The sequence below is a fragment of the Vombatus ursinus genome, unplaced genomic scaffold (assembly GCF_900497805.2).
Source record: "Vombatus ursinus unplaced genomic scaffold, bare-nosed wombat genome assembly UNPS02008961.1, whole genome shotgun sequence".
NCBI lineage: Eukaryota > Metazoa > Chordata > Mammalia > Diprotodontia > Vombatidae > Vombatus > Vombatus ursinus.
The window spans coordinates 4,761,256-4,788,726 of NW_020948739.1; the positions used below are offsets into that span (position 1 = coordinate 4,761,256).

At 36.0% G+C, this 27,471-nt stretch overlaps 1 protein-coding gene across 5 annotated transcripts in view; it reads left to right on the forward strand.

The window, feature by feature from the left end:
* VPS13B (vacuolar protein sorting 13 homolog B) overlaps positions 1-27,471 on the forward strand; it is a 1,004,773-nt gene that overhangs the window by 21,169 nt on the left and 956,133 nt on the right. For all 5 annotated transcript variants that reach the window (XM_027849971.1, XM_027849973.1, XM_027849974.1 and 2 more), the window contains exon 3: positions 3,057-3,200. In XM_027849971.1, the coding sequence (XP_027705772.1) occupies positions 3,057-3,200 (144 nt within the window). The remainder of the gene's footprint in view (positions 1-3,056; positions 3,201-27,471) is intronic.

Consider the following 27,471-nt stretch of genomic DNA (forward strand, 5'->3'; position numbering starts at 1 on the left):
GCTCATTTGCTCAGGAATATCATATTCCAAACCCTCTGCTCCTGTATAGTGGTAGCTGCTAAATTTTGTGTGATCCTGACTGTGGCTCTGTGGTATTTGAATTCTTTCTTTCTGGCTGCTTAAAATATTTTCTCCCTGATCTGAAAGCTCTGGAATTTGGCTCTGACATTCCTAGGAGTTTTCATTTTGGGATTTCTTTCAGGAGGTGACTGGTAGATTCTACTTCTACATTCCTCTCTGGTTCTAAGACATGTGGCCAGTTCTCCTTTATAATTTCTTGAAATATGATGTCCAGGCTTCTTTTGTAATCATGACTTTTCAGGTACTCCAGTGATTCTTAAATTATCTTTTTTCAATCTGTTTTCCAGGTTAGTTGTTTTTCCTGTGAGATATTTCACATTTTCTTCTATTTTTGTCAGTCTTTTGACTTTATTTTATTGTTTATTGATGTCTTGTGGAGTCATTAGCTTCCATTTGGTCAATTCTGATTTTTAAGGAGTTATTTTCTTTCTTTTTAAAATTTTTTATTTATTTATTTATTTATTTATTTTTAGGCAATTAGGGTTAAGTGACTTGCCCAGGGTCACACAGCTAGTAAGTATCAGGTGTTTGGTCTTAGGCCAGATTTAAACTCAAGTCCTCCTGACTTCAGGGCTGGTGCTCTATCCACTGCACCACTTAGCTGCCTCAAGATGTTATTTTCTTTAGTATTTTTTTGTACCATTCTTACCATTTGACCAATACTGATTTTTAAGGAGGTATTTTTCTTCAATATTTCTAATACTTCTTCAATTTTTTTTCAGTCTTTTACCAAGCTGCTTATTCTCTTTTCATAATTTTCATACATAGCTCTCATTTTTTTTTCTCAGTTTTTCCTTTGCTGTTCTTATGTGACATTGAAAATCTTTTTTTGCTCTTTAAAAATAGATGTGTGTGTGTATATGTATGTACATATTTGTAGGTGTGTGTGTGTGAGGGTCTATCTATATATCTATCCATCTTTAACTCTTCTAGGAATTCTTGATGGGCTTGTATCCAGTCTGTGTTTTTCTTTCGAGGTTTTGCTTGTATATGTTTTCAAGCCATTGTCTTCAGAGTTTGTATCTTGAGTGTCCTTATCACCATAGTACCTTTTTGTGGTCAGATTCTTTTTTTGATCTTTGTTCATCCTTCCAGCTTATTTCTTGACTTTGGACGTTATGTTAGGGTTGGACTCTGCTCACCTCTGGCAGGTGTGATTGGCCTGAGGTTCAGGCTTTTATGGCCTGTTATATTCGTAGCTATATCTGGGGGCCTAGAGTATATGATCTGGAGTATGTTCTGGTTATTCCTCTTCTGAACCTTACTTAGGTAGGGCCCTTGCTCACTTGCTAATCATAACTGCAACTGCCCCTCTTCACATTGGAATTATGAACTGGACCTGGGTCCTGGGTAATGGAGCCGCTGAATGGCAGTCTTAACTTGGAGGTCTGTCTGGAATCTCTTTCTGACCAAGGGTTCAGTCTCTTTACTGACTCTGGGTGTTGGGTGCTCATGGTGCTGCTCCCACTGCCACTATCACCCTTGCTGCTGCCCCCACAGCCTCCAGAGCTCACAGCTAGTGGTGCTTCTGCTGTGTTTCCCTCTGCTTTCAGCCAGCTCATACTCCAAGAGTCCACACAACTCTCTTTCTGTCCTCTTAAGCTTCTGTAGGCTGGAAAAATGACTCACCATGACTTTTTGTTGGTTATCCTGCTCAGAATTTGATATGAAGTACTCCATCTTGGCTCTGCCCAATAATGATTGTCTTTCAAAATGATAAGTTTGAGAGACCAGTGGCAAGTTTAACTTAGTCACATGTTCAGTACCAAGACTACTATTGACCTCTTCTAATAGTGATGCAAATAGAAATTCAAGTAGAGAAAAATTTACCTGGCTAATTGTTACCCTTTGGCACTTATGTCCTCAAAAGTTGGAGTGCTGTGCTGAACTGGGTCGGGTACAAGAGGGGAAGAACAGAGGATATATAGGGAGAAATATTGCTTCTCTGTGGTTTCTAACTGGTTTATAGATCCCAGAAAACTAAAGAGAACCTTTGCCTTGAGACTCATTTGCATGCCTAACTTCTTTTCTGTAAAGTCTGTTTTTTTCCTCTTTAAATCTTGTCTACTTTTGTTACTGTGTATTATATAGATAATAGATTTAGAGTTGGAAAGGGATCTTAGAGGTCTTTTGGTTTAATTCCCTCATTTTATAGATGTAGAAACAGGCCCAGAAAAGTGAATTCGTGCACGAAGTCTCAGAGCTATCTTTCTAGCTCTCTGTTTTTATGTGTGTGTTTGCGCATGACTTTGAGTTAATGTAAATAGATAGTTAAAATACATAACATGCTTGTTGGATGTGAATATAGGGCTAATTTCTTTTAACAGTTAATTTCTTCATATAGTTGAGTTTGTGAAGTGGTTCAGTGATTAAGCATTATCATCAATATATAATTGAATATATATATTGAATATATAATATAATTAAAAGTCCAAATTGTGTAGACTCTGTGCTCCTTTGCTGAATTATAGGAGAGAGATTTGCTGAGGGTAAACTGGAAATTTTGGGAAAATTAACTATGGGAAAACTAACTAAAATTAATTATAAACTATGGAGCTATTCGTAAATGATTTAATTGCTATTCCATGTCTAATAAGAATAAGAATTGACCAGACAGTAAACACTTAAAATTGTTGACAAAACAGTATTCAGATGATCTTTTTATGTAGGAAAGACATAATAAATTTGTGTGACTTATTTTGTGCTGTAGTTAAAGGAGTTATGCCATACTGTTATAGGTCTTATGAGGTAGTTATTTTTTAAAAATTTATTTAGTATTTTATTTTCCCCAGTTACACGCAAAAACAATTCTCAATATTCGCTTTTAAAACTTTGAGTTCCAAATTCTATAAAGTAGTTATGTTCACCTTAGGAAATTAATCTTCTTTTAAGGAAAAATTTGTATTTTTTACCATTTTGATTTTAAAATTAAGTAACTTAATTTCTTAATGTTCCTGTGATATTGTGTGTTTTAGGAACTGAAATTGCCATTCACGTTTTTAAGTGGACACATTCATGAATTACGAATCCATGTACCATGGACAAAATTAGGATCAGAGCCAGTGGTAATCACTATTAATACAATGGAGTGCATCTTGAAACTCAAGGATGGATTACAGGTAAGAAATTATATATTTCTTGTATTTTAATAGTGTTGGTAGTATAGTGTAGTGGAAGGCGCTCTGGATATAGAGTCAGTGGGCGTATTTGAATTATAGCTCTGCCACTTGCTGTATTTATGACCTTGGGCAAATCACTTAACTTCTTTAGGGGTTAGTTTTTTCATTTTGAAAATGTGGGAGTTGGACCAAGTGACCTCTGTCTGTTCCAGCTCTGTGACCTGAGTGTTTACATTTTTCTTAAATTCCATAGGCTCACTTTTGTATAAAATAAAACCTTTATCTAAATAGATCTAATTTTTAAAAACTTGTGTATATGTGTATTCTGGCCCATATAAGGAAGGAAGAAAGGGAGAGGAATAAGCATTTACATGGTACCTACTATGTGTCACACCCATGTTAAGCATTTTACAAATATTATGTCATTTGATCCTCTTAACAACCCTTTGGGGTAGGTGATGTTATTATTCTCATTTTATAGTTAAGGAAACAGAGACAGACAGAGGTTAAGTGACTTGCCCAGGGTTACACATTTAGTAAGTATCTGAGGCTGGATCTGAATTCAGATCTTCCTGACCTTAGGCCCAGAATTCTATCTATTGTGCCATTTAGCTTCCTTATTATACAGTAACTGACCTCATTGCAAGTAGGGAAAACCAAATTTCAGATAAGTTTTAAATAATCTTAAAAAAACATTAGTTGTTTTGAGCATAAAATCCAGGTACATAGTAAGCACTTCATACATTTTTCTTGAGTAAACAAACTACTTCTGTAGATTTTTTCTGTGTTTCTCATCAAAGTCACTTTCCCAGAACTTGAATGTCTCATAGATAATAACTTGATCTTTATATTGCTAGTGGACCTGTTTTAAAGTGTGTTGATATTTTAGTTGCTTTTTAATGGGACTTAATGATTGTCTTTTTGGACAGAAATAGGTTACATGAAAGACAGGTTAGAATTATCCCATTTTCTTCTGGAGGTCAGGACTAAGAGGAGTAGGTGAGAATTTTAGGAAGACTGATTTTGGCTCACTATAAAGATAAACTTTCTAGGGGGCAGCTAGATGGCACAGTGGATAGATTACTGGCCCTGAAGTCAGGAGGACCTGAGTTTAAATCCAGCCTCAGACCAAATACTAGCTGTGTGACCCTGGGCAAGTCACTTAACCCCAATTGCCTAAAAACAAACAAAAAACAAACAAAAGATAAATTTTCTAATCATTAGAACTATAAATAAATGGCATGAGGTACCTGTCACTGCTACTTAGTTCTAGTTGTCCAAAAGTATAGAGGGTCTATGATTAAAAATGTGCCTTTGATGGGGAGGTCTGTTGATGACAGTTAACCTTACTATTCTTTCTTGTTCATAAGTGTTTTTGCCTCAACAGGTTTCAAGCTGACAACTCAGCTTTTAGTTTTTTTTTTTAATTTATTTTTATTTATTTTTTCATTTAGCAAAAATCTGCCTTCTACTTTGTTCCCCATCCATTAGAGAAATAAAGAAAAAAAAAAATCCCTTGTTACAAACATGTGTAGTCAATCAAAATAAATTTTGACCATGTTTAAAAAAAGATGTCTTATATTGTACTCTGGGTCTTTCACAGCTCTTTCAGGAGATGGGTAACATGTTTCAACATTAGTCCTGTGTAATCATGGTTGGTCATTGTGATGATCAGAGTTCCTAACTCTTTCAAAATTGTTTCATTTTGACAATTGTTATCTTTGTATAAATTGCATTCTGTTCTGTTCACATTATTCTGCATTAGTTCATAAAGGTCTTTCCAGGTTTTTCAGAAACAATTCTCATCATTATTTCTTACAGCACAATAGTATTACATAACATTTATATACCACAACTTTTTTTTAGCCATTCCCAATTGATAGCCACTCTCTCAGTTCCAGTTTTTTGCCATAACAAAAAAAAATACTATATTTTTGTACCTCTTTATTCATAGTTAATTTAACTTAGAACTAATCCCTCACTTAATGTATCCTCTTCAGCCCTTTCCCTCTTGTTTTCCTGTTGAGTAAAATGTATTTCTGCACCAGACCCTCTGTGTGTGTGTGTGTGTGTGTGTGTGTGTGTGTGTGTGCGCGTGTGTGTGTGCGCGCTTGCACAAGGTCAAGTATCAGTCCTTCCTGTTATCCCTTCCCTCTGATTGTATAGACTCACATATCCCAAATATGAGAAATTCTCCCAACTTTTCTCTCCCTAGTGTATTACTGTTCCTTATCTTTCCATTTTTCTTTTAGGATCATCAAGACATAGCAAAACCACTCCCAGGCTTTCTTTCTAATTTGACTCCCTCTATGATCTCTAAGGATAATAAGATTCAGAGGGGACATATATCATCTTCCCACATTAGAATATTATTAGTTTATCCTTGTTTTGTCCCTTATGACTGTTCATTTATGTTTACCTTTTTATGTTTCTTTTGACTCCTGGGTTTGTACTTGAGAGTTTCCATGTAGTTTTGGTCTTTTCATCAGGAATACTTGGAAGTCCTCTATTTCATTAGAGGTTCATCTTTTTCCCTGTAGGATTTTACTTAATTTTGCTTGATAAGTTATTCTTCCCTGTAAGCCTATCTCTTTTGCTTTCTGGAATATTGTAACTTGAGCTCTCTGTTCCTTTATAGGGATAGTTGCTAAATCTTGTGCAATTCTTACTGTTCCTCCTCAGTATTTGAATTCTTTCTGAATGCTTGCAGTATTTTTTTCTTTGACCCAGAAGCTCTAGGTTTTTGGCTATAACATTACTGGGGATTTTCATTTTGGGGTTTCTTTCAGGAGATGACCTGTGGATTCTTTATTTTTACTTTTCCCTTTGGTTCTCAGAGGTCTGGGCAGTTTTCATGAAATATCTTTATCCTTATTCTTCTGGAGGGAATATCTAGGCTGGTCCTTTTGCTTTCTTTTCTGGGTTATTAAGTATTGTGTTATTCTAGGATCTCAGGGACAGGTCAAGCTGAGTACCTGCTAGCTTTCATTGTTCCCAAAATGGTCTTCTCCAGGAGCAAATCAGATTGCTGCCACTCTGATACAAGTTCTGTAAGTTCCTGACCTGGATTTAGATCTGAGCAACAGACTTTTGGGCTTTTCATCTTTGGAGTTTCATTAGATTGCTGCTAGACTGCTAACTACAAAACTCTGATGATTCAGAGTGACAGAAGAACTGCAGGTCTTCCTTTGGTCTAGGATTTCTGCTCTGTTTATTTCTCTACAGGTTTTAGATTGGGCTAACAGTCGGAATTGAGAAGCTGCTCTACTTCAGGAGTCCGAGTCTCACAACTGTTTCTTGTTCTGACTGTTCCTTGCTCAGGATACATACCAGGACCTGCAACAGCTCTTTCTCTTGGAACACCTCTTGGTTCACGTCCCCTTCTTGCTCCATTCTTCATCTGTGACCTGGAACTTGGGTAGTGAGTGATAAAGTTGCCAGTTAGGATGTGTTCTATCATCTTGCATGAGGTCATGGTGTCCTGGCATGAGTCTGTTGCCTTATCTTGTTCTGGTGCATATTCTTGGTCCTCTTTAAGTCCTTGGGTACTGGAGCAGCCCCTGGCTGGACCCTGTTCTCACTGCCCACATACTTCTCCTTTTCTTGTTATGCTTAGCTCAGCCAACAGATTGACTCACTATGACTTTTCTTGGATTTCCCCATCAGGATTGGGTCAGATGTGTTTGGAGAAGTTTTAGGGGGAGGAGCTAGAGGACTTCTTCCTTCTACTTAGCCATCTTGGCTCCCTTCCCACCCTAACTTTTAAATTACTTTACATACATGTTTCCTACTTTATCTGTCACCACTCTGGATGTTTTTAGCTCAGTTTAGGGAAGGCTCTAGTTTACTTAATATTGTTAATACCCTCTTATCTTTTATGAAGTTCTTAGCATGAATTGGTATTGTCCTTTGTAGAGCCTGCCTATCAGATATCTGAAGGTCTTCATATAGAGAAGGGATAAAAATACAAAAATGAAGAATGACCTTGCCCTCAAGAATCTTATATTCTAATTGAGGGAGTTAGTACTCATAGGGAAGGGGTATCTAGGGAGGGAAACTTTGGTCCTGAAATTGTGGGATGTTGAATGGAACCCTAGGGGAGTAGATTGATACACCTCAGAACAATGGTTTAGTTGATTTAATCACAGTTCTTGGTTCCAGAATTGGTGTTGGAGAGAGGAAGAGGAGAAAGTGATGGAAAGTTGGATGGGCTGTGGAGGAGAGGGTTAGAGAGAGATAAAAATCATCAGTCAGGAGAGTGGGGTGACCACTTGTTGGTATATATTATTTGGGTAAGGGTTGGAGTAGATTACTCCAGTTCTCTTCTAAATCTTGAGTTCTGTGATCCTATGATTGTTCTTTTATAGGAAGGCAATATACTGGTGTCCATATATGGGCCACGGTATATACTTTTATTAACATAATTGTGGACTGAAAAAAGAGGTATAATTATTTTTTTAACTTAGTTTTCTTTTTTCTTCATTTAAATCCTGAGAATTAACCACTGTAAATCTTTCTCAAGTTCAGCTGTAGAGAAAATATTTGGGAGGAGTAGGATTTTGAGACTGAGGGACATTTTTAGTATGGGTTTCTCCTAAAACATCTGCAGTTTTTGGTGGCTAATAGTATGTATAAGTTGTAGGAGTGGTGCCTACTGCTGGATCAGAGTATAGGTTAATGTTATTTAATTTTTGGTATATAGCTTCTGAATTTTCAATTGAAGGTGTTTCTAAATCAAGATAAAATAGCTTATATGGAGAAAAATAAATTAAAATTTTCTAGTTCATGACCCAGAAATTGATTTTTTTGTAGTTTATTTTTTTTGTCCATTCTCCCACTCACATTTATTGAGCCATACTCTTCTTCCCAGAGGCACGAGTGTTATCTACCAAGATTTTTCTGTTGGGAAGCAAAGCAAATAAGTCTCAAAGTGATTTAATGTTGTTTCTAGTTTCTACTATCATAGTATTAATATTCCTTCTACAACAAACATCTTAATTAATTAATTATTTATTTTTTGGTATCACCTTAATTTAACTTTAGTTTTTCAGAGGAAGCTCTTCTACAGTGATATGAATTCATGAGTGTTGTTAAAATGAGAGTGCTTATTTTCATTAGTAAGATAATTTTGGTGTAATGTAAATATAGCTTTAAGTAGTGTGAAATTTTTTGGGTCATTGTTGTACTGTTCTAGCTATTACATTAAAATAGGTTGTGTCTCAGAGTTTTAAATTAAATTCATATCCTTTTCTTATGCAAATCCTTTATTTCAAATCTGCATTTTACAATTTAACTTAGGTTTTATAATTTCTAGAAATACACAGGCAAGTGATATGTTCCTATGGAAATTTTATAATTTACTCACTGGGCTTTAAATTTTTGGCAACATGATTTAGAAATGTGTAAATAATTATGTTGAATTTTTACATTAAATTTATATTCTGTAATATTTAAACCATTCTTAATGAGAATCAATCTATTCCTGGAATTTAGAGATTTATTTTTTGGAAAAATCTGGACTTGGTTATGCCACCCATGCAGTGCTTCATAGTTAAAAAAAAATCCAGACACTAAGTATTTTTTCAATGAGAAGGTGGAAGTTTCAAGGCCAGATGTCCCATAAGAAACACATTTTAGAAGAAGCAAATTACAACTAATTATAGAGGCTGCAGAAAAAGATTCATAACACATGACTTTGTGCAACCGAGAACTAATATTTGATATTGAACCATGCAGATGGCTACTGCTGGAATGATCAGATTTCCTGCTTGCGTGGTATTTGAAACTTGAATTTTCTGGTGCGTACAGCAAAAGGTCAAGTGTCATGAATGTAAAGCACTACCCAAACAAGTATTTGTTACAGATGTTTAAGATTCTGGGGTAGAAAGGATTTTTTGAAAATTACAATTGACATTTGGACAAATTATTCAACGGTATATACACCCTTAGAGATTAACACTTGTGTTTGTGCCAATGACACTCTTTCTTTTAGTAATAACACTGTCAATAAGAATGCTTTTTGCTAATTTCTTTTGCTATTCATGACAAAAAGAATGGTTTGATTTGTCACTGATTTTGCATTTATTGGTCAAATCGACTTTGTTGATCTAGCAATTTTTTTGAATTTTATTGTATCACTAAATTTGGATTCACAAACTGCATAAAAGATCTTTTTTTTTTATTAAAAAAAACCCCAAAAAACAAAAAAAAACCCTTGTTTATTGAATTGAGGTAGAATTGTGGGAAAAGTGAAGGGGGTCTGTGGAGATGGGGTTATAGAAAGATATGAAAATATTTTAGCTAAAATGTTCTAAAAGTATTTTGAAAAGCCTGAAGTAGAATGTCATATTTCAAACAAGAATACCACCACTGAGGCGTAATATTGCTAAACTACCTTTGATCCAGTTAAATATTTTTGGGCAAAGCATTGTGCCATTCATTGTGGGGCACATAAAAATGAACAGATATTTCTGCCTTTCAGGAGCTTGCAATGTTTGGGGGAGGGGAGCAATAATAAATTGGATTAAATGGCTTCTAAAGTCTCTTCAGATGTCTAGATTCTGTGAACTTAATGAAAGCCAAAGTAATATCTGAATGTCAGTTTTTTGGGTCATTATGAATTTCTCCATCATGTTCATGAAGTTTATCCAGAAGAAGTACTTGTGATGAGAATAACAAACATATTGAAGGAGTCTTTTAAAATTCTTGAAGACATGGTGTGGTAGATTGAAAGGTGGCCACAAAATTAGGAAGCTCTGGGTTCAAGTTTGGATTCTGTTACATATTGGCTTTGTGACCCTAGGCAAATTAGTTAATCTTTCACTGCCCCAGGTAGGTTTCTAAGGCTTTGAGTTGAGGAGTACATGCAAATTTGTATTAGTACAGATAATTTCCACAGCAGAAGTTTTCTATACTAATGAAATTATAGGTTGTTTAAAAAAACAAAAAAAGCAAGAATTCTGGGTGTCAAGGTGGTCTCAAGTGGAAAAAGACTTGGAATTTTTTGTTGTTCAGTTGTTTTCAGTCCTGTCTGACTCTTCATGACCCCATTTGGGGTTTTCTTGGCAAAAATGCAGAAGTGGTTTGCCATTTCCTTCTCCAGCTCATTTTACAGATGAGGAAGCCGAGGCAAATAAGGTTAAGTGACTTGCCCAGGGTCACACAGCTAGAAAGTATCTGAGGTTGAATTAGGCCTGGTGTTCTATCCACTGGACTACTTAGCTGCCCAGACTTAGGGTTGGAAAAATCAGTGTTTGAATTTTGGCTCTGCCCCTTACTAAGTGGGCCAAGTCATTTAGGCTCTCTGAGCCCTGCATGTATCGTGGTCTTAAGGAGATGCTCAAATGAGCTACATAAATGTGATGTAATGGTAGCAACTTTGGATTTGAACTCAGAAAACCTCTGGGTTCAAGTCTACTACATCTGCACTTTTCTGCGTTCTACAGAAGCCTTTCCGGGTACTCCCTAACCTTACTGCCTTCCTTCTTGAACTTTTATTGTCTGTTTAAGAAGAAATGTAAGTTGTACATAATAGAAATGTACAGTTTCATATACCATCCTCTTTCTGTTCTACCATTGATATGAAAATAACCATTTTATTTGATATTTGTTAAGTTCATAATTTAAAAAAAGAAATCACAGTTCTAGGAGACCCACTGCTCCAACCTCCCTCCCCCCACTCCCCCACAAAAAAAAAAATCTGACAGCAAATAAACCAATGATTTGGTGCAATAATTTGAGGCATCTTCTTTTATATTATTCAACCTGTAGCTTTCAAAGCTGCCTTCCTTATCTGTGCTTCTTTCTGGGCCTCCTTCTGCTCTCTTGGCCATAATTTTGTTTAGGATGCCTGAATGACCCTCCTTTTTCTTTTTTTGCTACCCTATCCTTACTTTCCTACCGTCCTTCCATGCCCAAATTGTGAGGCTGGGAAAGCACTTGTAACAAATATACATAGACAAAGAAAAGAAATTTCCACATTGGCTATGTTCAATAAGGTTTCTCTTATCCTGAATTTTGAGTCTATCTCCAGAATTGTAGTGATTACATTCATCAGAGTTAAGTCTTTCATAGTTATTATTATGTTTTTTTACAATGTTCTTATTTTATCAGTTGTATTTCTGACTCTGCTTATTTCACTGTTCATACAAATCTTTCCAGGCTTTTCTGAAACCATTTTAACCTTTAAAAAAAAGACACAATAATATTCCATTCCATTTATGCCATAATTTGGTTTATCTGTTCCCCAATTGATGAAAACCCTCTGCTGATGCTAGTCTCATTGAAATGGTCAGTATAGAGTATTTCTTTTAAATGGACATTTATTACTTTCTTTTCCTTTTGATGCCTTACTTTTACCTTCTGACTTTGCTCCTTATTCACCTGACCATTTTAGAAAATTTAAAAGATTATTGTTATAACTTATTTTTTCTATTAATTTGACATTTGACTTTGCATAAGTAATTGATTTTCAAATTAGCAAATGGAGATAATACTCATGTGGAACTGTGTTGAAATAACAATTATAAGAATGTCTGCTATTTGAGGAAGATGGGTCCATTCTCCACAGTAATCTCTCCCTCTCAATGATGACTTTGAGAACTGAGCTGGAAACATATCTGGTGGTTTGGGGTGGGGGACATTACTGTCTCTAAGGATCTTGCATTTAGAGTCCTGCACAGTTTCCAACAAGGTCTGAGGGGAAATGGTCATGGTGGATTGACTTCCCTGACATATTCTGCCTCCTGGATTTGTAGTGGATCTAATACGTATGATTTTTCTTAGCCATCTGTGGCAGGCTCGACAGTGGCAGAGAAAGTAGATGGTAGGGGATATTCTTAAGATGAAGATTAGCAAAAAATCATGGTCAGAGATGGAAATGGATTTGTAGCATGGTTTGACTGTGGGGATTCTAAGTTGGCCAGATATACAGTTAAAATGGGATATGGGTGATGAACTCAAAATGTTGAGGAATCAGGAAACTAAAGGTCAGGATAAACAAAGTTCAGGCTCAAGAAGAATGAGGCTGTGAGAGAGGTGGAAAGACAGGTATGGTCAGGAAGAGGAAGCTCAGAGTTGGAGAACTAAAAGGTACAGTAGTACCAACTGAAAAAATGGGTCTAAGAAACTCTGTGGTCAAGGGTACTGGAAGAGTCAATGATACATTGAAGACAACAAGGACAATGGAAGGGAGTAGAGAGGAAGAGTTAGATGCTGAAGTGGCAGATGGAAGGAAACATCCATTTGTTAAGTGCTTATTTGGGTGCTAGACACAGTGTTAAACATTGGGGATATAAATTTAAACAAAAAGAAAGACAGTCCTTGCCCTCAAGAAGGTTTTGTTCTAATAGGGGAAGTTGTTTTTCAGCTCTGTCTGACTCTTTGTGATCCCTTTTGGGATTTTCTTGTTAAAGAGACGGGAGTGGTTTGCCATTTCCTTCTCTAGCTCATTTTATAGATAGATGAGGAAACTGAGGTAAATAGAGTTAAGTGGTTTGTCCTGGACCACCCAGCTAGTAAGTGTCTGAGGCCGAATTTGAACTTGGATCTTCCTGCCTCTAGGCCTGGTGCTCTATCCACTTTGGCTGCCCATGCTGCAGAGTACCAAACCATTATTTTTCTCTTTGCAGAATTTGTACGTAGAAATTACAGGTTCTATAGCAATGAACACTATAATTAAGGTTCTACTGGCACATCCATTGTGACCCAATATTTTCATTCACTCATAACATTCTTAAAGATTCCTTTTTGGAACTAAAATCTTCTCAATCTTTTTAATTCGAGTTGGACTCCAATCCTGCCACCTCCTCCTACCTCCCCACGGGATTAACCTACATTCATTTTTTTTGAGTTGTGAAAATCTAAAACGAATTTACCTTTCCTGGCATAAGAAAAAAAAAAAAGACCTGCTGAACTCAAACACTTCTAACCTAACAAGGATTTGGCCTTTAAAAATGAGAATCACAGTAAATGAAAAGACAGAAACCGGGGAAACTAATATAAAACACTTAGCTTAAGCCAAGTTTTGTTTCTGTTTATCATAAATTTTAGTCATTTATGTTATCTAGTTTCATCTGAGATCCGCCTGCAGCAAAGCAGTCCTTTGATTCCTCCCTAATTCTCTATCCCATTATCAGATTGACTGTTGCAAATCTTCTTTCCTCAATCCCCCTCACATCTTCCCCCGTTCTCTCAGCTGAGGATAATGCTTCATGTTTTACTGAAAAAAATTGAGGCCATTTGCCATAAGCTCTCTTTTTTTTTTACATCTTAAAACTCCTTTATCCCTTATTCTCTCCTTTATTCCAGTTCCCAATAAAGAGCTTTCCCTTCCCCTTGCCAAGGCCAGTCTCTCTGCATATGTCTTTCCTCTTTCCTCTTTTCCAGTAGATTGCCCTCCCTTCACTTTGATTCTCCTTTTTTTTATTGTTTTATTGTCTCCTAGTTTTTATTGTTTTCTTATCCATTGGTTCCTTCTCTGCTGCTTACAAACACATTCAGATCTCCTATACACTGAAAAAATCCTGACTAGACCCTACTATTCACTCAGGCCATCATCCTGAATTCCTACTTTCTTTCTCAAAGTGCTGGAAAACATTCACTCCGATTGCTATTCACTGCCTCTTGTTTCCTTTTATTTAATTTTCAACTCTTAGCTCACCTGGCCTTATTACTCAGCTGAAACTGTTTTCTTTCTCTTTCATCTAACCCCTTTCATCACTAAATCTGACTTTGCTTTCTACTTCACCAGGAAAATAAAGGCCATCTAGGCATGAGCTCTGTCAGCTTCCCTCCCCCCTTCTGTAAAGACTCTCAGTGGTTAAACCTTTCTGTCCCCCTTCTTCTGGTCTCTGATTTCTTTTACCTGTGCTTCTGATCTCATTCTCATCTCTTCTTTCTCCATTTCTTACCTCTTGAGTCTTTCTGTCTCTGACTTCTTTTCCTTTTCTTTCTGATGTCTTTCTGTGTTGAATTGCTGTCCATTCTTTAAACCCCGACTGACTTTATGCCACCTCTTTTGAGAAGTCCTTACTATTCCTCGTGACTTGTAGGAATCTTCCTCTTCAGATCAGCCATAACACTATTTTTTGTTAATTTTCTAATAAACATACTTTCTTCAGAACTCTTTTCTTGTCAGTGTTGTTTCTCCTTTGAACGATGCAGATTTTGACCCTCTTGTGTCTGTTTGTTCTGTGAGGTTCTTTTCCATGTATTCCCATAACTCCTCCAGGATAGATTAATTTAAAACACTTAGAACAATCTTTCTAGTGCTCTTGACATTGCATGGATACCAATAGAGCAGAAGGACTGTCTTTTTGTCATTCTTTCTTGCTTCTACATAACTGACCCTTTTTCTTTCTGGTTATGTATATCTCTGTGATACTTCTTATATCACTTCTTCTGTGAGGTTTTGAACCTTTACATTGACCTTGGAGTAACCTTCAACTTTAAGACTTTGGCAATTGTTAGTATTCCTTGACTCCCAGCCATACTGTATTACTAGAAGAATATTATTACTAAAAAGCTGGGCATTTGTTTCAGGGAAATTATTGTAGTTATTGCAAACTGCAGTTTCCCAAAGGCAGTTCAGTGTGGTTTTCTTTTCCTTTTCAGCTCATTTTTCATTTGCACTGTCTTTCCAATATAGATGTATTCCGTCACTGTGAGATGCCCCATTCGTTATCTTCTTTTAATAATCTGAAAAATAGAAATTTTTCATACGTTTAATTTTTACCATGTATATTATTAGGATAGACATTTTTGGTTATGATATTTAAGAGGGTGAAGTGTAATAGGCATGGTATAGGGGATGGAGAACTGGCCTCGGAGCTAGAAAAGACCTCAGTTCAAGTCCTGTCTCTGCCACATACTGGCTTTATTACCCTGCGCAAACCACTTAACTTCTTGGTACACTAGGCAGTTCTTTAAGACTATGTTGCAGAGAAGTTGTTGAATGGGATTGATAGAGGGAGTTCCTGTAGGTAGAGGGAGTCTCCTTTTCCAGTGGAATCACAGCTTTAACACCTATCTTCCTACCCCTTATGTCCCTGAACAAGACTCCTAACACACCAGACCTTCCATTTCCTTATATGTAAAATGAAGATAGTAATATTTGTATTACCTATTAAATAGAATTCTAAGGAAAATGCTTTGTAAACTTTAAAGCAATTTATGAATGTTAAGTCACCATTAATAGTGCCTCATATTATTTAACAATTCATGCCCCTGTTTTGTTTCTTCAACTCTGCGTAAAGAATTGTGCGTTTATTTAACATTTTGTGCTCTTCATGGTACTTGTGAATCATCTGCGTCGAGGTGATAGTTAAACCCATAGGAGCAATGGGATTACCAAACAAGAGGGAGTATAGAAGATGAGGTCTTAGGACAGAACCTTGGGAAACACCTACAATTGAGGTTTGATATGGATGATGAGTCAGCCAAAGAGACTGAGGAACAAGAGGTGGGAGAACCTAGAAACCTAGAAAGAAGAGTTTCACTGAAACTTAGGAGGAGAGGTCAGTTCTGTCAAATTAAGCAGATAGATTGAGAAGCATGAAGATGTTTATCTTTAGAAAGCTTATTATATTGAAATGTGATTTCATGATACAAAAAATGACTTGTTGCCCAAGGTTTATTCTGTGTGATAAAATCAAGCACTAAACTTCATTAGAAAATTATTTGAAAAGTTTTCTCTCTGAAGCTGCATGGTGTGGTGATAGTTTGCATGTGGTCAGAATCTTTAAGTAATTCTTATCAGTAAGTTGAACAAGTGTTAAAAAAAGTTAGTGAAGGTAATCAACTAAGAAAATGTATTTTAGATTAGTTAATACACTGGAATCTGTGTTTCTTCCTTTTCTGATCCAAATCTCTTGTGATCCTCTCAGTGTTTTTGAAGGTAGAGATTAGGACTCTTCAAGCTTTAACCTAATCAAACCTCCATTATGTTAAACAATCATAAAATGAACCAGAGGTGCAGGTAGATCGTTCATTTAAGCAACACGTCTGTTCCAAATCTTTTGAGAACTCAAAGGTTCATTCACAATTTGTGTCAATAAATATTATAACCTGTGTAATTAAGAAATTGTAAATGATGTACTTGTTAATAGTTTTACAGTGTGTATTTAAACTTCTTTCACCATCTTAAATCCAAATCTTCTATTAAAATTTCAATGTGGCTTCAGTGGTATTGTTGGGATTGCTCTTTGCTTCACTGCAGTTTAAAAGGAGATGATGCATTCTTTTCTCCTTACACACAGAATACTCCCTGGGCTTCTCCTTTTGGCATCATATAAGAAGATTAGAAGATGTTTCCAAATTTTTCTTTTTCCCACACTCATATCTTTTTCCCAAGTTACTTTTAAATCGTATTTTCTCCCCCTCCTGTTGGCCAATTTTTAACCTTCACTTTTGCATATGTTCCAACACATTTTAATATGAAGCAGCAACAACCTTTTTCCCCCCTTTCCAGAAATGTTTATGTTTTCTTTTTCCCTTGGGCACCTGGAATCCACTCCCTCCTTGTTTCTTGCTGATATTCACTTTTTTTTTTCTCTTATTAAATCTTTGCCCTTTCTTTCCTTATAAATTAGACCAAGGATGACAATTTCTATTCCAGGCTATACTTTTGCCAAAGCTGAGGGTTTGTGGTTCTCATTAGGTCTAAGGTACTCTAATCACTGGATAACAAAGAAAGTAATACAAATTGAATAATTGCTTTTCCTGTCATTCTGCATGGGAGAAAAAAGTTGATTCTGTGGTCATTTTGAAAAGATAGATAACTTTGTGAGCTGTGCCATTTATTAAAGAACCATTGTTTGAAAAACCACAGTGCTTTAAAATTGATCAGTATAATAAGAATTTGTGTTGATAGCTATAGCCTTAAAAATTACATTGTATAATTGAGAAATTATGCCAAATGTGGACCAGTCAGCTAGAGGACAATGAAAGGATCCCTTCCTTATTCCTAAATATAATGTTATTCCTAATAGAGCCTAAGATTGCGTTGACTCTTTTGGTTGCTGTATTACATTGTTTAATCATTGTGGTTTCCACTTAAAAGCCACACTTCACCCATATTGTGTTTATGAAGTTGGTATTTTCCCCCTTAAAGTGTTACCTACTTGGTAACGTTTTGAGAACCCAAAGGTCCATTCACAATTTGTGTTAATTAATGTTAATTTTTTAGGCCAAAATTAATACAAGCCACAGAGACTTGATCCATACTGTGTTGCATCTTAGCCTCAGAGGCTGTGTTGAGTGCACAATCATCTGTGAACAAAAAGTTGTGTACCAATTCTCCCTCCACTTTACTCTTGACTTATAGCTTTTTCAAGTTAAATAATTTACCCCTCAGTGTGGTAGCTGATGTGTTTGATGCTGTTTTTGTCCGTGTTGACATCAGTTAACACCAAGAAAACACAGATTCTCCACCAGCCAGCACCACACCATCCATACATGGAACCATCAGTTATAGCATATAGAGAAATTTTGAATACTGTGGATAAATTCACTTACCTTGGCAGTATTCTTTCCAGGGATATACACATAGATAATGAGGTTGATGCACATATTTGCCAGAATTAGCTCAGTGGTTGGGAGGCTCCAAAGGAAAGTGTGGGAGTGAAGAGGTATTAGACAGCCTACCAAATTAAAGGTCTTCAGAATCATTGTGTTAACCTCATTGTTGTATGCTTTTGACACCTGGACAGTATACCAGTACCATGCCAGGAAATTGAATTGCTTCCATTTGAATGGTCTTAGGAAGATTCTGAAGATCACCTGCAAGACGTGCAAGATAAGGTAATAGACACTGAGGTACTTTCTTAAGCTAAACAGCCAAGCATTCAAACATACGGCAGAGAGTGCAACTGTACTGGGATGTCTCTGTTGTTTGAATACTAAACATACATTTGCTTAAAAGACTATTTTAAGGAGAACTCACACAAGGCAAGTGCTAACACAGAGGTCAGAAAAAGCGATACAAGGATTACTAAAGGATACAAGGATACAAGGATAATGATTGAGTGACATTGGAGACACTGGCACATGACTGCCTAGCATGGCTTGTCTGCATCAAAGAAGGCACTGTGCTCTATAAGCAAAGCAGAATTACAGTAGCTCAAAAGAAATGTGAGATGTGCAGATTTAGAGACATCTCCACTCCAGATGTTCATGTGGACTGTTTGTGCCTGACCTGTGGTCGAGCCTTCCGAACTTGTGTTGGTCTGATCAGCATAGTTGGACACACTGTACCTTGTCTCTAACATAGTGATGTCATTTTGGTCCTCTTTGAGAAGGAAGGACAACAGCTAGTAAAGGAGAGCATTAGCAGTTACAGATCACAAAACGCATCATGTAGGAAGTGGTGCTTGAGCTGTGTCTTGTGAGGGAAAGATGAAGAGGGATGGCCTCATCCCTCATGGACCAAGGCACTGAGATAGGAGATGGAGTGCTTTGTGTGAGGAATAGAGAGAATTCCAGTTTGGTTATACTATAATGATCTGGGAAAGATAGGTTAGGGCCAGATTGTGACTCTTTAAAAGCCACATGAAGGAATACATATTTGATCATAAAGGCATTAGAGAGCCCCTGGAGTCAGGGGAGTGACATAGCCAGATTCGTGCTTAAGAAAAATTACTCAGGCAGCTATGGATTGGAGTGGCAGAGACTTGAAGCAGGGAGACCAATTAGGAGGCTGTTGCAATCAATAATCCAGGCAGGAGGTGATGAGGGCCTGAACTAAAGTGGTGGCTATGTGAATAATGAAAAGAAGATGGATGTGAGAAATGTTGTTGAGGTAGAAATGGCAGGACTTGGCAAGTGGTTGGAGATATGGGGTGAGAGGGAGTAAGGAGTTGAGATTAATGCTGAGGTTATAAACCTGGGAAACTGGAAGAATGGTGGTGTTCTCAACAGAATTAGGAAAATATAGAAGAGTGAAGTATTTTAGGGGAAATATTGAGTTCTGTTTTGGATGTGTTAATAATGTGAAGGCCATTTATTTTACTATTCTAGATGTGGTCTTGAAAACTAAGGTTAGTTTTGACTCTGTCATGTTTACAACATGACAAAGCTTTAAAATAATGCTTCTGTGCCCTTGATAGAAATTTCTGATCTCTTTGAAAAGTTGATGCAGCTTAATGCCTTATTTATTTCTAGAAAATTTTTTGTGTTTGATACTTAATAAAAGTTAAATTTTATTTTAATTTTCTTCTGTGGATAGTTTGTAGTATCTTGGGACACATTGTTTTCATTTCCTGCCTGACTTCACTCCTTTGAACTTCTTCATCATTACCCCCAGGGACTCTATCATCCTGCAAGATCACATCAGTCTTGGTACTCATACCTCCTCAGCATGCCCTTTGACCCTGGGCTCTCTCTCGTTAGAGGGTGGAGCAGATAGCTCCTCCCCTAACCTCCATGTCAGGAAGGCACCCAAGTCTTTTCTTCCCACGGATCGCATGCAGTCTTTTGGACTAGCCTGTCATTCCTCCCCTCCTCTTGCTTTCCCCCATTTGATTGTAATCTCTTTGTAGGCATGTGTTGTCTTATGAAGGGATTAAAGTTTAAAGCTTTTGATTTTAGACAGAAAAAGCAATAAGAAATAAGTTTCCATTATTATGTAGGTTTTGCTTTTGTCATTCAGTAGAATGTTGTTTTCTTGATCTATTCAACTCTCCTCCAGCCGTGCTTCTTACTTTTGGCCCTTCTCTTTTGTTGCTTTTGTTGCCACTCACTTTTGTTGCCACTTTTTTGCCTGGTACTTTGATTAACTACTGATAACATTTACCTCTGTTCTTATTGTATACAACTTTGATTATAGTGTGTAATAATAATAGTAAGGGTTGTTAGAATTAGCTAGTGTTACCAGTGCCAGTGTCACTGAAGATAGAATTGGCAGCAGATGTCAGAACACAAGGGATATGATAGGGTATGTATCCAGGGATATAGTGAATACTTATTAAGTGCTTTGTCATTCATTTGCTCACTCATTCTGTGGGATAAGGGGACATCATCTAGAATCTTCAGCTCCCTGACATCTTTACTTCATGTCAGACCAGACTTAGCTTTCCTGTCCTCAGATGGGAATTCTGAAATGGAATGGGTACCTTCTCCCATGTTTCTCATCATTATTGGCTGTATGACTTTTGGCAAGTCACTTGACTTCTCTGTCCCTCATTTTCCTCATCTATAAAAAGAGTTTGGACTTGGTGACTTCTAAGGGCCCTTCTAACTCTAAATCTTGTAATTTCATGATTCTTTTTACTCAAGTAGAAGCACATATATGGGGGCAGCTAGATGGCGCAGTGGATAGAGTCAGGGGCCTCATACACATGATACTCACTAGCTGTGTGACCCTGGGCAAGTCACTTAACCCCAATTGCCTTGCCAAAAAAGAAAAAAAGAAGCACATATATGCATATTTGTCTGTGCCTGTGTGTGAGTGTGTACATATATAATAAGCACAGACATATGTTTTATTAATATTGGCATATGTATATCTGTCTCTCCATGTACATACACACAGATTTTGATCTTTTTCCCTATCCATGTCCTTCTTATTTTAGAATCAAGTCTAGAATAGTAGTACCTCTGTTGCTCCATCAACTTTTTGAAGAATAAGTTATCACTAAAAGGTACATCAAGAATTTATTAGTGTAGTAAGCTATAGAATTCAAGTGTTTTTTTTGATTGAAATCCTATATCACTATTATGTGTTTTGCTTTCTGAATTACTTGTCTATTTCCATCGTCTGTCTAAGGTGTCTGTAATATATTGAGACCATAATCTCAGTTCTTTTTGTATTGATCTTCAAAATTATTTCCACCCCTCTAGCCTCTTGATTTCCTGAAATGAATGTATGTACCTTCTTCCTATGTTATTCTATTCCCCCATCTCATCTTTTTGACTATGGTCTACCCTCCCAATCTATGTAATAATGGCTTTTTGAGCTCAAGTTGAGAGACTTGGGCAGTGTCTTCCAGAAATTTGCCTTTACTATGTCTTTAGCATTTCTCAGATGTCTAAGTCTACTAACAGTGTTAAAAAATAATAAAATTCATCAATACCTTTTCTTTTAGCCCCTGGTGATAATGATTTCTTTTTCTTTTTTTTCCAATATTTGAATTTTTTTATTCTTAATTTAACAAATATCAAATAAAATTAGCATTTTCATTAGTACTAACATTTATATATTGGTTACTATGTGCCAGGCACTGCTGTGCTAAGCACTTCACAGAGTATCTAATTTGGTTCTTGCAATAACCCTGGGAGGCAACTGCTATTATTATCCATTTTATAGATGAGGAAACTGAGGCAAATAGAGGTTAGGTGACTTGCTTAGGGTTACACAGCTAAGTGTTTGAGGTCGAATTTGAACTCCTCTTCCTGATTCCAGGTGCAACATTCTATATCTACTCTGCCACCTAGCTGCTAATACATAGTAAAACAAAAAAAGGACTATATGAAGCTGTGAACTTCTGTTACATACAGCTTGCTTTTCCTTTTAAGTATATAATAAATCAAACATGTAATATTCAGAGTTGGTCTGCTTGTCTTTGTTTCCTGTCTTTCTTCTGTTTTCTTCTTTGAATTTTAAACACGTTTTTCATTAACTCTTTTCTTTCTTTTTTTTTCTCCTTGGCAGCCCTTTTTGCTAACTCCCTTCTCCCTTCTATATCTTTCTTCCATTGAAAGGGAGGAAAACCCTAAACCGTTGCAACAAATAGGCACAATCAAATGAAACAAATGCCCATATTGACTGTGTCCAAAAATTTATGTCTTATTCCGAATCTTGAGTCCATCATTTCTTTTTCAGGACTTTCAGCATGCTTCATAATTCATTTTCTGGAATTGTCATTGCTTTGATAAGAATTTTTAAGTCTTTCAGAATTGTTTCTTTACAAAATTGTTGTTATCATTCTTTTGGTTCTGTTCATCCCATCCTGCATTAGTTTATACAAGTTTTCCCATGTTTCTTGGAAAGTTCCCTTTTCTTATGGTACAATAATATTCTATTACATTCATATACCATAATTTGTTCAACTAATTCCCAGGCCATTTCCTTTAATTTCTAGTTCTTTGTTATAACAAAAAGAGCTTCTCGAAATATTTTTATACATTTTGGTACTTTATCTTCATCTCTTTGGAGTATAGTATAGGCTTATGATATCACTGGGTTAAAGGGAATATAGAGTTTAGTTATTTTGGGGGAAATATTTCCAGATTTCTTTCCAGAATTGCTGGATTGATCCATACCAACAATGCATTAATGTGATTGTTTTTCTGCAGCTCCTCTGGAAACTGTCATTTTCATTTTTTAATCATTTTTGCCAGTCTCATGGATATGAAATAGAATCTCAAAGTTACTTCAATTTATTTTTCTCTAAATTATTAGTGATTTTGAGCATTTTTCCATTATTTCCCTTTCTAAGCACCAAACTAGCACTTAATAATCTTTTAGAATTTCATTAGGATTTTTAATTGTCTGATAGCTTTTTTTCACTTAAAAAAGACTTATCTTCAGGATCATAAACTCCATAAGGGTAAAGGTGTATTGTCCTTTATCGTGTATCTCTCAGTAACATTCTTTTCTTGTTTGTCATCTTTATCCTCTCTAATGAGCTCTAGTTCTACATTACCCACTACCTATTTGATATCTCCTCCTTTATGTCCCATAAGCATTTCAAATTCAACATAGTCTTACAACTCATTATATTTTTTCGAAAACAGCTCTCCTCCAAACTTCTCTCCAGTCATCCAGCTTCAGAATTTTGGACCTCCAATTCCCCTGACTTGCCAAGTCATGCCAGTCCTATCTCCACAGTATTTTTTTCATCTATCCCTTTCTCTGCAATCCTACAACCTTAACCCTAGTGTGAGGCAGTTAGATGTCTTAGTGGATAGAGCTTTGGGCCTGGAGTGAAGAAGCCCTGAGTTCAAATTTGGCCTCTGACACTTCTAATTGTGTGTCCCTGGGCAAATCACTTAACCTGTTTGCCTTAATCCACTGGAGAAGGAAATGGTAAAACACTTTTTTTTTTCTTTGCCAAGAAAACCCCACGTACAGTATTGGTGTGCTGTACAAAGGGTCACACATGACTGAACAACTGAACAACAAATAACTGTAGTGTAGGTCTTATCACCTTATGCTGGTTCTATTGCAGTAGCCTCCCTGTCTCTATTCTTTTTTCTTCTCTATTTTCTCCTCCACACAGATTTGGCCTTGTCCTGACATAACAAGACTTCAGTGGTACCCTATTGTTTCTAGAATAAAATACAAAATCATTGGGCTGGCAGTTAAAACTTTTCACAGTATGGTTCCCACCTGCGTTTCCCATCTTCAAATCAGGTCTGGTAGGTGTTGTCTATGCATGAAATCCCATCTTTTTCCTCTTTGCTTTTGCGTATGAATGTTTCTTCCTTTCTTCTGCCTAATCAAATTCCTAGCTTCTTTCACAGCACAGCTCAGGTACTACTGAAGCCTTTTTCTGATTACCTCCTCCTCTTCTAGCTATTAATTTGCCATTACTTTGTACAGGCTTTATATTTACTTTCATACAACTGTATCATTCCCTACAAGTCCCAATCTCTGAGCTTCCTTCCTCCCCCACCTCGCAATTAGAATGTAAACTTCTTGAGGGCAGAGATCGTTACGTTTTTGCTTTTGCATCCCCAGAACCTAAATCTGTGACTGGCACATAGTAGGGGCTTAATAAATGTTTATTGAATTGAATAGTAGTTATTTATTGCATGAAAGAATGACTTTAGATATGTTATCAAGTCGTAGGGGTCTAAGGCTGGAGTTGAAGAAATAAACCTTAAAAGAAAATCATATTTTCCTTGTTGTGCAGTTCTTTCCTTTTGCATGTTCTTCATTTATAACTTTAATTGGATATCTGATTGTGCTAAGAAGTATTTTTCTTTTTGGGACCCAACATTGGTGCTGATGCCTTCTGCCTTTTGCTACTGATGTTGCAGGAGGTGAAAAAAAAGTAGAAAAAAATAGAAAAACTGTAGTCAACTTGTCCTAATGCATTCTAGGTTCTCTTACTATGTATATCAGTAATGCAGTATATTATAAACAAAATTTCTGGAGCCTGTATTTGTTCTTTCTTTCATTCCATGTTTCACTTTAAAACAAGGAAGGAGGAAAAACCTATAACTTTCTGATGACAATTGCCACTTTCTCTAAGATTTATTCTTCTCTTTGTCCTGCCACTTCTCTTTTGTTTACTCATGAGAGGAGAGGGCATAGTGCTCATTTAATGGGTGACTTGATTGTTTATGGGACTTGATAATTTTGAAATTATTATATTTGAGCTGGGTTGTATCTTCCTACAAGTAACTTGGTAGTGGTGGGGGACAAGTGTAATGCTTTTTGAGATGAAGCCATTATTGGAGCACGTTCTGTACACATGAAATGGGTTTGTGGCAAAATGCTTAATGAATATATTTAAAAGCAGATTTTGCTATGTTTTTGTTCTCGTAAGAATTTCTGTAAAGAAATGACATTCTTTCATGGTTTCATGAGAGCAGAGGGCAATATTTTCAGAAATAGCCATGTGGTTCCCTAAGGGAAAACATTCTTTTACTATGAAGTATGTTTAGCAGACATTTTGGAAATATTGCAACCTAAACAAAGGAGAGATGACTGTGTTTGGGATTAAAAAGTTATATTTTACATAATTTTTAATAAGGAAATGTATTAATTATCTTTTTTGGACAAAGTTAAATGCCATTTTTTTTAATGGTGATAATGGCATTTTACTTTTGATAGTGGTTAGTCTAAAAGGAGAGATATCACACTTGGGGTTGGAGCTAGAAGTGGCCTGCAAAATTATGGAGAACTAGTTTAGAATGTAATTGGGCAATGTTTGACAAAATAAATACAAAATAGATATTAATTCATAGTTTTCCAAGTCAGTACGTGGTAGGGATCCTTTTCTATTTGAATTTGACCCCACTGATATATAGTTACCTTTTAAAAAATAAATCTGCTTCCATTTTTGTGTATTTTGCTAATGATTTGAAGGACAAAATAGTATTTTAATTGATAAAAATAAAATCTTATTAGAATGTAATCATTACCTATTTACTAGAATAATTTGTAATTTTTAACACATATGCAAGCAACATGAATCTTTGAGTTCATTGCAAAAAGTAAAACTTATATAGTTGATGGTAATATTTATTTCTTAGCAAATACACCCATTTGTGAACTACATAAATTAGTGGAGTTAATTTTTGCTAAATTCACTGAAGTTGCAGGTTTATTTTTATAAATTTTGTTTTAACAAGTAAAACAATTTTAGTTTCATTTAAAAACTTCAAATAAATCATGTTGTTTATAAAAGCTAGCTACTGTTAAAACTTGTTTTTTTAACCATTCCCGTTTGAAGACTCATGTTTAGCTTACTTAAATTTATCTCTGTATTTGTGGCTGATCACCTTAAAAATAAAATAAAAATAATGTGTTCTTTTTACTTTAAGATGTTTGTTATATGGTATAAGACAGATTTATTGGATTGCAGTAGTTTTAGTACATTTTGGCTAGGATGTTTATTATGACATCACTGAAATCTAAATACAGTATGTGATTTCATTTGGTTCCAGTGTTAAATATTTTCATAATTATGCTGGTTTTGGCAGTTCACTTGGAATCTTTTCACATCTCTTTTAATGAACATGTTTTACTTCTGGGCTTATGAGACAGCCACATGTTTGAAAAATTAATAGTGTGCCTTTAACATTAACATTGTGCAGAAGTGTATGACTGCAGACATTTTTAAGGATGTTAGTTGAACTAAAAGTAGTTTTAGTAAGGCTGTACCCACAGTAGTGAGTTTTTGTTAATTAAAGACTATCATTTAATACAATAATAGAAGATATCATTTAAAAACCTCTAAATAGAGAAGTTATTTTTTTAGAATAAATCATACTATGAAGATACTATGTTATCCTGAAAATTAATGATCTTGAATGTGAATTTGCTTTCTTCTTTTCAATTAGTGATTTAAAATACATTATTCTCACCTTTTGCTTATAATTGATAGGCTTAACAAAGCATTTATAATTTTTTAGTAGGCTTAACAGTGTTCTCTTAATTATGAGCTATAATGTTAAGTATTCTTTTTATTTATTCTTATTTTTTTAGAGTTGTGTACATATACTGAGATACCTCATAGGATACAGATTTTAGAGCTAGAATGGAAGTCAGCTAGTCCACCTTTCTCCTTTTACAGATGACAAAACTGAGGCTGAGAGTTTTAAGTGACTTACTCAAGTTAAGTGTTAGAGGCAGGATTTGAACACAGATCCTCTGAATTTCAAGTCTAACACTTTTGTATTCCAGTGCCATATGTATATATGCGAATGCATATATATATATATATAGAGTCATGTTTATTTTGTAATTGAATATTGTTATGTATGTTGCACTGAGCAATAGTCAACTTTATTAGCTCATTTAAATAGGATGATGAAATAGTTATTAGTTTTAGTTTTACATATAAGAAAATAGGTTTAGAAAACCTAAGTGAATTGGCCAAGTTTATATATTGAGTTATCTTGTATTATAGTTATTTGTGGGAGTGTGTAGAATCCCCCCCCACCCCCCCCCCCAACTGTGTGCTCTGTAAGGGAAGAAGATGTCTTAGGTAATCTTCATATTAAGTCTTTTTTTAGTTCGTGGATATATTGTCTCCCCTGTTATAATGTAAGCTCCTCCACAAGAGCAGGTGCTGTTTTCCTCTTTGTATCCCAAGGCTTAGCACAGTACCTGGCACATGTAGGTGCTAAATGCTTGTTGACTTGTTAATAAGTGCTTGTTGATAGATTTATTGATTGATATTCCTATCTCCCCAATATTCTAGCGTAGTGACCTTTATAATAGTAGGTTCTAAATCAGGCCTGCACGACATACGTCCCGTGGGCTGCTTGCGGCCCATGAAAAACGTAAAGGATGTAAAAGAAAATAAAGATGTAATGAGTGCAGTCCATGCCCTGCTTAACCTGCCTTCCAGTGGACACTGTTGTGCCTGTCATGGAACTTGGTGGGTGGGATGCCAATGTGCACTCTGTCCTGTTTGTCACGTGACCCACAGCAATCAACCATTGTCAGTCTGTCTCTAATCTGAGAGGAGCTAGAGTTGTATCTTTTTGCTGTGTTTTCAGTTGTTACTGGAGTTGAACAGGGACAAAGTGAGTGCAGCCACGCACCAGCAGAGCTGACGCCTGCTGTTGATGCCTGCTATGCAATGAGTGGCAACAA